Here is an 11,840-nt window from a genome sequence, read left to right on the forward strand (position 1 = left end):
CTCAGAAACAACAATGGCCAACAGATCTTTCCTCAGAGCAGCGGCAACCTGACTACAGCAAGACAACTGAGAAAAACCAGCGCCTCTTGGCCCGTTTCCCTTAACTGTTCCCTCTTTTCCTTTCTCCTCACTTTGTTCCTTCCAAACCTTGCAACGCTTTGGCTGGCCTTCACCTTCATGCATGGACTGGCTTTCACTTACCATGCCCTTTAGAGTCAGATCGGCTAAAGGAGATCGGTTGCCATGGAAATCTGGCCAAACATGTAAATCAACAGTGAGGAAACCCACAGGCTGGGCCTTCTTAATCAGATCCAGGTGACTGTTCAAATATGCATATATACTCTGGCATCTGGAAGAGAAGGGGATTTCGATTTTAAAAGGGAATGGGGTCGAAGAGCAAATTATTCTGTAGAAATATTTGCACGTCTATGTCAGACCTGGGAAAGCAAACAGGCTCCCAAAAGCTTCAGCAAATGGGTGACTCTTGGAAGAAAGTAGCCAGCGCACTCTCGCGTGCCACTGTCTTCGCTGCGCCCTGTAGGAAGGGGAAAGGCTTGGAGGCAGGAGTCCTGCTCAGACACTGGCTTCACTCCTGGAAGGTGTGTGAGCATGAGACGGTTATTCAGAGTTCTGGAGCCGCCCTCTTCTCATCTGGAGAAAATCTCACAATCCTTGGCCAACTTACCTCATCGGGTTATTATGAAGATCAAAGACCATGAATTTGAACAAACAGCATTCTGTAAACTGTAGTATAATATAGCACATATGCAAAGGATTTATTAAAATCTGTCTCCCTAACTATAGTAATAATGATGAACTGAGAAACAGAGATAAATGTATGTTCCTGGATTCAATGAATGAGTTTCATATACAGTTAGTATCAAGATTTAGACATGTAATTCCAAACCACGATCTTGAAATGCTGTTGTGTAGGCCTTCCCCCTTTTTATGTTTTAGTTGATTGATGTGCAAAACGATGGAATTGGGACAACGCTGTTAGTCACTGACATGATTCAGGGCAAAAGAAGATGGGCTTGGGAGTGAAGGCAATGCTAATTTCAAGTCTTGTTATTTGTCATGGCTGGGTAGCATGCTTTAGTCTCTCTGAACTTGGATTTCTCCATTCATAATGGAGTATAACACTGCTTACTCACAAAGACAACAGTCTAGCTGGAGATCGCAGGAAAATGCTGCCTTCCCAAGCTCTCTCCTGCATTTGTGGTGTCCTTGGGACTGCAGTTTAAAGGTTAAAAATATTATAGAGGTAAAACACGGGAATGTCTGAAGTAAATAAACATCTAGAATACTACTGATGATACTTGTCACCTGTATTTTTTAAATGCCCTAGAAGAAGTGATTTCTAGTTTTTCTAGATTTCCAGTTCAGGTTTTGCCATACCAGGAGTGGTATACCATGAAGTGGTATACCATGTAGCTTTCTAAAAGAATCATAACAATAGTTCAAATTCTATCTTCCTCTTCTTCTATCAGTGAAAATTCTTTTTTTTTTTCTTTTTTTTTTCAGTTCTGGGAGATCAAACCCAGGATCTTGAGAATGCTAACTAAATGCTTTACCACTGAATTATAAATCCAGGCCCAGTGAAATTCTTTTAGTAAGTAAAACTTTTATATGGAACTCCAGTGCAGAAAACATAGAAAACCCAAACAGCTTGATGTGGGCGCACATGAGCACACAAACTGATGAACGTCTGTTTATAACATCCGCAGAGCAGAGGGAGCCCTACTGCCCAGTGAGCTCTCTGCAGCAATCCTGCTTGTCATCTGTAGTCTATGCCTTTAGTCCTGGCAGGAGGATACAGTATTAATGGAAAAACCCACCATGATTAGAGCAGCCACTACCATTCCTGGAGCATGCACTAAGCTTCCACTGTGGTCCAGGGAGGATGCATCACTGAGACCCTTTACAGAAGAAGTCCTAGAGGCAGAACAATTGGGAAAAGTCCACATGAAACCCTGCGCTGTGACTGATGATGAAGCCATTAGCTTTCTGTATCTCAGCTCAGATACTTTGACAAGAATGTCAAAGTCGCCTCCCTACAACCCTGTTGTAGAATATTCTATTTCAGTTTTAGAAAAAGGCCCTCTGAGGCATCCACAGAAGGGAAGGCTATAACATTTACGTGTGATCACATCCCGACTTTCCATCTCCCAAATCTCCCTAGTCTGGCCCAACAGGAACCATATTTACAGCAAAAGCCTCAAGAACAATTTTCCTCATCAGAAGCCAAGAGTCTGTACTCATCATAACCACTGTCCCTTTTGGAAGGGCATTGCAGCTCCTAGATTATAGAAATAAATATATTTAAAGAAATGAAAGGCCATAAATCTTCTCATTCTGCCTTTCAAGGAATCTCAAGAGTGGGCATTTGGCTTCAGACATTTGGGTCAATAAGAATCTATATGCCTAATTACTATTGATTTGTCATTGTCTCATTTACTGAGGGTCTTTGCAAACAGTGAGATTCATTTAGCCTCCACATATATGGCCATTCACAGACTAATGAGATCCCTGGGGGATGGGCATATGCTTACCCTTCTGACTCCTAACCTCCTTGCAGCTGTGTGTTTATTCTTTGAATTCAGACTTTCTCCTACATGCTTTTTCAATTATACCTTACCATGTGTGCTATCTGAGTATATCATTCAAAATGAAGTGCACTTGGAAGACATTAAAATAACTAATGCACGTCATCATTAACATAATTTTAACCTCGCATGATGCTGGTTTTGGTTTTGACATTGTTTCATTTCGTATGTTTTATCAATTCTTCCTCAAAGCGCTGCTTGCTTTCTTCCAAGCAGGATAACTGGGATCCCAACTGGATTTTTCTCCTTCCTACTCATGAATGCCGGCTCATGTGTCCTGTCTCAGAGAGTCCCATTAAGGATGACAAAGAAATATAACTTCATTGGAGTGCAGGTACACTAAACCTCACTGAATTCAGGCCACTCTTTCACAATGGGAGTCAGTAGTCTCTACTTTGCAGGATGCTAGAAGATTCCATGCAGAGTCCTAAGCACTATGCAATGGTAGGTGATTAACAAGTATCTCATTCTCTTTTGCTATCACAGTATTTTATTACAGCTTGTAGTGTTCTTAATCTCAAATGTAGACAGTGTCTGAATCACTGCTTCCTCACCCCAAAATCAATTCATTCTTGAGGTTCGCAGGCTGTCCTTCATCATCTGTTCTCTTCCCCAGAACACTCTATTATTTTTTCTAACCTCTCTCCAGCCCAATCTCCTGTTCTGCTAGTACATTAAATATGTAAGATCTTCCAGAGACCTGCCTCCAGTACCTTCTTTCTTGTTTACTATGATTATATTCACAAGTCAAAAATAAGAATGTATGGTATATCAATAATAATAATAATAATAATAATAATAAATAACAACAAAGAATTCAAGAAAAGAAGCAATCATGCTGTCAGTATCCTGGCCCTCATTTCTCATGCATTTGCTCTTCCCATTCTACTGGAACTCATTTCATCCCTTCACCCCTTCTTCATTTGTTCTCTTCCTTCAGTCCTCCCAAACACTTTTTTTTTTCAATTTTACTAACCCATCTACAGCTCAGTCCTCTCTTCTGCTAGTCCCTTAAGCATCTAAGCTCTTCCAGAGAACTTCCTGGTACCTTTTTACTTGATTTATTCATTTACATCACTCTTTTTTAAATGTATTACTCTAGTTATCATCTAGTGCTGATTTAGACCAAATATATATCCTCATCTCCTCTCCATTATTGTCTCGTGATTTCTAGGTCCAGCAATCAACCACCATAAGCTGCTTCTAGAAGATCCAACGACAACTCTAGTAGAAATATATAACATAATAAACACATCCCCTCTGATATACATGCTCTATTTTTCTTTTTCCTTTTTTTTTTTTTTTTTTTTTTTTCTTTTTTAGTGTGTGTGTGTCTTAGCTTTAATTAAAGCTAAGAGTTGTCCAGTTGCTTGGTGAAATAAAGGCAGAGCAGGCAGCATTTCTGGTTCCCCTCAGCTCTCTAACCTTTCCCTAGGATGTCATTTCTTCTTCTAAATACCTCTGTACAGTGGCCAAATGTCACTACCTCCAAATCTTGCTCCCTCTTGACAGGTTTTCTGCTCTGCTTCCTAGAGACTCTGCAATGCAAGAGCTGATATCTGCTACCTCCACCTAAAAGCTGAAGTGACTCCCTGCTGTCTTCCCCATTTTTCTTCACTGACAAACTTCCCTTCTGGCACAAGAGGCTCCGACATTAGGAGCTTCCCTCATCTTTGGCTGTATTGCAGGTACACATCCCTTTCTTTTCAGCCTGGCTCCAGTTATTCTGTGTTCTTACCATGCAAAACTGTATGTTATTTTTTTATCCTCTTCACCTGTATCTCAAATTGTCTTGAATGTTTCTTCCCTCTGCTTGCCTGTACCTAAAATCTTCTTACCCATCCCACGGCAACCATCATTTCAGAATCACCTATGCCATCATCTCAAAGCCTTGTCTGAGCCCAGGACCCTTTTATTGTCTATGTTCCCAACTGTGCTGAACATGACCTTTTGAGCTCCCTTGCTACCTTCTTCAACGCAGCCTTGTGTGAGGAAAGGGAGGATCTCAGCATCCTCATGCACCATTGTCAGGGGACTTTGTAACTCAATCTAGACATGTCATACCAAGGGAACCATGAATTCAAAGAAATTGATTCTTGGTAAGATTTATAAACTTGAGGAACCAATGTGATCAAGAAAACTGAGCTGTGAAAATGAAATACCAGGAAAACTAGGGAAAGTAGTTAAAAAGATAGACAGGTTTTGAAAAAAGAAAAAGAGTTAGCAGAACAAAGATAGTTCTGAAGGACCTGCCACCAAGGGGTCAGTGAGAGGGACATTCCTCATAATGACCTCTGCCAAAGGCACGCCAAACAATCTGGCATTCTGCTCAGTCTTTTCAGTCCGCTCCGAGTCTCCTGAGGGTACCCAGCCTTATTTTCTTAAATCTCCCTTGGTCTGCAACCCCTTACCAATGCTCCCTTCTGTCTGCAAGAGAGCAGCCAGGGCAACCATCTTAAAAGGCAAATTTCATCGTCTGTTTCCTCTGCTTAAAAAATGCAAACCTTGCTGGGCGATGGTGGCGCACGCCTTTAATCCCAGCACTCGGGAGGCAGAGGCAGGCGGATCTCTGTGAGTTCGAGACCAGCCTGGTCTACAGAGCTAGTTCCAGGACAGGCTCCAAAGCTACAGAGAAACCCTGTCTCGAAAAAACAAAAACAAAAACAAAAACAAAAAAAAAAATGCAAACCTTGGGGCTGGAATGTGACTCAGTGCTCACTATGGATTTTGTAGGCACATGGCTTGTGTTCAAGATGTAGAACCCCAAGATCAAAACCAAAAATAAATCAGTGAACAAAATCCAGTGTCCTTTAACTGATCTAGGATGACTGGCATGGTGGCTGGCCAGTGGCAACTTCCATCTCACATCTGACACCCTCCCTCCCAGCTGTGTCCAGCTATGAGGTCTTCGCAGTGTTCTCTGAGCCCGCCAAGCTGATGCTGCATAATACCTTGAAACTTGCTAGTCTTTCTATTTGGAGGGACCATTCTCATAGCATCATAGCTTTTTTTTTTTTTTGTCCCTTTCTTTAAGGTCCCACTCAAGAATTACTGCTGCAATGACAAGGACAGCGTCTCCTGTTGCTCCAGTACCCTCTGCTCTACATTTCCTGAGTTATCGCATTTTTTCATTTATAAATTATCAGTTTGAGACGACATGTGTATATGTTTGTGCATTCGTTATAATATATGTAAATGCACATGTGAATATATATATTATATAATTTCTATAAAAGCAAGCTTTGTTTGTTTCCTCCCTGTTATATCATAATGTTCACAAAATAAGTTAGACTCGACAGATCTAATTTTGGCTTCAGGAGCAAACCTTGATAGATCATGCTGGCATCATCTATTCAAAGATCTGCTGTCACTAGGACTTCATTCTGAGACAGTTTTAGTTTAGCTTCTATAAGAAAATCAAGACAAAGAGAAAAAGAGCTGGATCAGCCGTCGATGGTAAGCAATCTTTGTCTATGGGGTAAAATACCTAGATATCTGGCCTCATATTAAGAAAGCTGCTGGTTGCCGGCTACATGTATGAGCACATGGGGTTTGTTTACTTAATTTACAAGCTCACAAGAAATTTCTATTCAGAGATGGGGCCCAAAGGGATAATGGGAGATCAAGAGGATTTGTTTATCTTACATTTGTTTACCTATACTTGTTCCCAGAATTTTAAACAAGATTTGCTGAAGCTAAGCTGTGAGGGGAGGTAATATGCGTTAGTGTCTTCAGAAGGTCCAAGTTACAGCACGGGGGAATATGGATTTCCTTCCGATGGGAAAAGTCAACTTTATATTAACAGAGTTTTGTGAGTTTCATTCAAGACCTGAAATATGAGAATGCTGTACCAAAAAGACCTGGTATGATAAGATGAAAGAAACAGGAAGGTGGAAAAGAACTGATTTTATTCAATAAATACGCATGAGAGTCATCAAAATACAGAGAGAGGAGAAGTCAAGAGCATAGTTGGGATTACTTTGGAAGAGACAACAAAACAGTAAAAGACTGTGGAGAACTAGTCTCATGAATATTAATGTTACTGGGGAGAAAACAAAAGTCCGTGAACCTGGAAAGGAGGAAGAGTCAGAAATACAAGAAACAAGGATAGAAAACATCTTGGAATGTTAGGTGTAGGCATGAAAAAGGGACAAAGGAGTGATCCTTGATGTCACATGCTGTGGCAAATGTGAGAAGTGAACCTGTAATGCATCCCATGGATTTAGCAAAGCTTAAGTCACCGGGAAATGTTAATGTCAAAAGCATCAGGGAGCTGAACGTGACAGAGTTCACACTACAACAGGCAAAGGAAGAGAAGAAAATGACTACATGGAGACCAGGGGTATAGGAAACATGTTGGAGAAGCTCAGCCTTAAAGAGAAGGAAGAACAGGGAGGAGGCTAGATGAGGTATGTGGCTATCCAGACTGAAGTTCAGGGCTCACACTAGGCTGGATTCTATGAATTACTGCTTCCGGATTACTCGCTGAAGCACAGGCTTCGAGACTGCATTCTAACTACAACATCTTCCTTTTCTATATGCAGCATGAACTGTAATGGGGCTCTTCTGTAGAAGAGCGTTACAGAAGTTAGGTTTCATTGCAAAAATCTAATTATTCTGTAGGTTTATATTGAGCACTAATTATTTACATATTGATATCCCTAAGGTCTGATTCAATATTACAATACCTGTAAGTAAATCAAGCAAGTCAGAACGGTTGTGGTTTTATGAGCTCATAATGGAGTCATGGAAAGACATTTGTGGCTGAATTGACAAGAGAACCACTATCTTTAATCCCAGGCCTAGCATTCTTGCAATCCCATCCACCTTTCATGAGAAAGTAAACCGGCTTACTGCTTACTGGCACATGGGAAGGGCTGCCACTGAACTTTTTTCTCTTTTCTTTTTTTTTTTATTATTAATTAATTTATTTAATTATTAAAGATTTCTGCCTCTTCCCCGCCACCACTTCCCATTCCCCCCCTCCCCCAATCAAGTCTTCCTCCCTCCTCAGCCCAAAGAGCAAGCAGGTTTCTCTGCCCTGTGGGAGGTCCAAGGACCACCCACCTCCATCCAGGTCTATTAAGGTGAGCATCCAAACTACTTGGGCTCCCACAAAGCCATTACGTGTAATAGGATCAAGAACCCATTGCCATTGTTCTTCAGTTCTCAGTAGTCCTCATTGTCCATTATGTTCAGCGAGACCGGTTTTGTCCCATGCTTTTTCAGACCCCGGCCAGATGGCCTTGGTGAGTTCCCCATAGAACATCCCCATTGCCTCAGTGTGTGGGTGCACCCCTCGCGGTCCTGAGTTCCTTGCTCGTGCTCTCTCTCCTTCTGCTCCTCCTTTGGATCGTGAGACTTCGGTCCAGTGCTCCAATGTTGGTCTCTGTCTCTGTCTTCTTTCATCGCCTGATGAAGGTTAATATTCAGGAGGATGCTTATATGTTTTTCTTTGGGTTCACCTTCTTATTTAGCTTCTCTAGAATCACGAATTATAGTCTCAATGTCCTTTATTTATGGCTAGAAACCAAATATGAGTGAGTACATCCCATGTTCCTCTTTTTGGGTCTGGCTTAACTCACTCAGGATAGTGTTTTCTATTTCCGTCCATTTGTATGCAAAATTCAAGAAGTCATTGTTTTTTACTGCTGAGTAGTACTCTAATATGTATATATTCCATACTTTCTTCATCCATTCTTCCATTGAAGGGCATCTAGGTTGTTTCCAGGTTCCAATTATAAAATGGGGCACTGAGCTGAATAGAGACTTTTCAACAGAAGAAGTTCAAATGGCCAAAAGACACTTAAGATCGTGCTCAACTTCCTTAGCAATCAGGGAAATGCAAATCAAGACAACATTAAGATACCATCTTACACCTGTCAGAATGGCTAAAATCAAAAACACCAATGATAGCCTCTGCTGGAGAGGTTGTGGAGAAAGGGGCACTCTCATCCATTGCTGGTGGGAATGCAAACTTGTGCAACCACTTTGGAAAGCAGTGTGGCGGTTTCTCAGGAAAGTCGGGTTCAACCTACCTCTCGACCCAGCAATACCACTATTGGGAATATACCCAAGAGATGCCCAAACATACAACAAAAGTATATGCTCAACTATGTTCATAGCAGCATTGTTTGTAATAGCCAGAACCTGGAAACAACTTTTTTCTCTTTTCATCAGAGTGTAAGAGTGTAGTTGTCATCATCACAACTCAGTTTAAAACCCTTGCCTAGTATATCATCTCCCTAAAGTCAAAGTAAGTTCTCAGAGGTATCTGGGGCTAATCATCCAATTTTATCCCATAATAATGTACACCACAGTTGCTATTTGCATCCAGATGCGTCAGAGTCCTTCAGGAATGTGATGACAGTTATGACCTCTATTCAGAGAAAGTCATGCACATATCATCAATGAAATCTGGTACAGAGTTCCAAAGCTTCACCAATGATTGCAATTTAGGAATTCTTGTTCTGGGTTACACCATGAAAGTACCAGTTGATGAGGGTGCACGGTATAAGCCTTCTCCATAATGACATCACTATGACTTCTGGGGGAAGGCTAGGGAATGCATCCTCCTTTTCTATACCCTGGAAGCACACTGCTGAGATCTAATGCAGCATGAATGCATTCGGCTCTGCATGGGCTATCCTCTCTGTTAGAATGCAAGCCCCCAGAGGAGTGACATGTAACAAGGAATATCAATAACACTTCCTATCATGAGCATTGTTAGTTACTGAATTTCTACTATAACTCGCCACTCGCCACCTCTGTTAGCCACTGCTCGCTCTCTCACTTCTGGTTTTCTCTATATCCATATGATGTGTTTACACTGCTAGTTCCATTCACTGGGAGATATAGAGGTACAAAGAGATCAAGTCAACTGCCCCGGTCTATACAGCTGGTATTACAGTCTCTACTCATGCAGTTTTGGTTCCACAGTCTGTGATCTCACTTGCTATGTTAGACTTCCTTATTGTTTTGTACTAGGCATTATTATTGTGTCACACATTGGCATTTTTAATCATTTTATTTCAATTCATTTTATATTCACACAAAAGTGTAAATACGCACAAAGGTAGACATCTAAGATTTATCATCTGAGGTACTAACATGAATAACAATACATCTAACTAACCTAGAAACGTTTGAGCTAAGAGTGCATGTTTGTTTGTGTATCGGTTTTTTGAGATAAGAGTCTTTCTCTGTAGGTCAGACTGGCTTGCAACTCACGGTAGTCCTCCTGCCTCAGCCTAAGTACTAGGATACCAACAGAGAATCACTGCACCAACACTGGCATGTGAATTTGGATGTTCCATGCACACCAATCTCCTAAGATTCTTTTCATTAGCTGTGATAATCTTGGCTCTGTTATCCACTGTGCACTTAACTATCTGCTCAATTAGAGTCTATACATAAGTTTTCAGAACAGGTAACACATACACATGCAAAACAAACTTAGAAATTCGAAGTTTATTGCTATCTTTAGCTATTGCACAGTACTGTCAAAATATTCTTTGCCAACAATTACTTAGGTCACTTCTTTTATTTCTTTGACCCTTTTTGGTAGTGTAGGTAAGCTATTCCTTTGTTATACAGAAGGCATGGTTTATATTTATATTTCATTTTGCCACTCTACTACAAATATCTATCTATCTATCATCTATCATCTATCTATCTATCTATCTATCTATCTATCTATCTATCTATCTATTATCATTTGTATATCTAATCAAGTATCCATCAATTATAGACCATCTATCTACCTATCTACTTATCATCTATCTATCTATCTTTATTATTATTATTTGTATATCTAATCAACTATCCATCAACTATCGACCATCTATCTACCTATCTACTTATCTATCTATATATCCATGTATCTAGTTTTTGTATCTATGTATCTCATCAACCATCTATCAACTATCTATATATCATCTACATTTCTTTCTCTAAACATGTTATGAGGCTATGAGGCCTCCCATGGTTCTGCAAGAGAGATTTATACCCATCCCACGGCAACCATCATTTCAGAATTACCTCTGCTATCATCTCAAAGCCTTGTCTGAGCCCAGGACTCTTTTATTGTCTATGTACCCATTTTTCCATCCCCTTCCTATACAGCCTCTATGAGCAACCAATCTTGTTTTCTAATTTAATTTTCCTATAGTTCTTTTGCACAAATGAGTACGAACACATAGATTTTTCTTGTAGTCCTTTGCACTTGATTTTACTTAATATATCTCAGAAGCCAATTCATACTTGCTACTATTTTTACTTTTACAGATGAACATGGAGGTTGAATCACTTGTGCAAGACCACACATCTGCTAATGTGTAATGCCGGGGTGCACACCCAAGAAATCATGACCCCCAAATCCACACACAGCCATCTCCATCAGGGTTTATCCTCCACACAATCTGTGTGTGGGAGTAGTTTCTCTGGGTTTTCTTAGATCGTTCTAAAACCAACTTAACAAATGTATTTTCAAAACCATCTGGATGATCATCTTAAGTACTGCCAAGCATTTGCATTGTTCATAAGCTCTGAAAATCATACAACTTCTGAAAATGAATGTCACTCATACATCCACATAGAAAGGGCACAGGGGGAACAGTTGGAGGAGTTACCTGGCCGTGGCCTTGGCTTGTAGTTCAGGAAAGGCAGCATGGCCCTGCACCATATGGTCTATCTGAAAAACATGAAAGAGATGTGTCAATTTCATAGTGCCTCTATCCTTAATGTATGCACACACACACACACACACACACACACACACCTGGTTTGTTCGACTAGTTGTCCATATATACTATAAGGACATTTTTTAAAAAGTCGGTTCTATATGGATATATCAATTCTTCAGAAATTTAGTGTTTTTTAATGCAAGGCCCTTGGATTTATTAAACAAAATTTAGAAAGAAGAGCAGCAGCAACTGAGACACTTAATGCTGAGCTAGTAGTAATGGGTGGCACTGGCCCTAGAGCAAATATCGAGAAGGAATGGATCTGTTAAGTGGATGAGGGCTAGGCATCTTGGTTGTTGAAATGACTGTGTCTTGATCACTTCATTTCTCCCCCTTAATCCAGGCTGCTACCTCTAAGCAGCTGAGAACCTTCTGTGCCTTACTAAGGCAGTTTTTGTCCCAGGGAAAGAGTGAGAGGATAACAATCAAGTCCCAGCTCAGCACAGCTGAGGTGCTCTAGACCTGCCCAGTGACCCCACCCCACCCCAAA

The 11,840-nt window shown here is 40.7% G+C and overlaps 1 protein-coding gene across 2 annotated transcripts in view; it reads right to left on the minus strand.

The window, feature by feature from the left end:
- Fggy (FGGY carbohydrate kinase domain containing) overlaps positions 1–11,840 on the minus strand; it is a 369,568-nt gene that overhangs the window by 96,978 nt on the left and 260,750 nt on the right. For both annotated transcript variants that reach the window (XM_057785384.1, XM_057785385.1), the window contains exons 10-11: positions 11,237–11,298; positions 202–349 (exon numbers count right to left, since the gene is read on the minus strand). In XM_057785384.1, the coding sequence (XP_057641367.1) occupies positions 202–349; positions 11,237–11,298 (210 nt within the window). The remainder of the gene's footprint in view (positions 1–201; positions 350–11,236; positions 11,299–11,840) is intronic.

Source organism: Chionomys nivalis, chromosome 11 (genome assembly GCF_950005125.1).
Source record: "Chionomys nivalis chromosome 11, mChiNiv1.1, whole genome shotgun sequence".
NCBI classification, from domain to species: Eukaryota; Metazoa; Chordata; class Mammalia; order Rodentia; family Cricetidae; genus Chionomys; species Chionomys nivalis.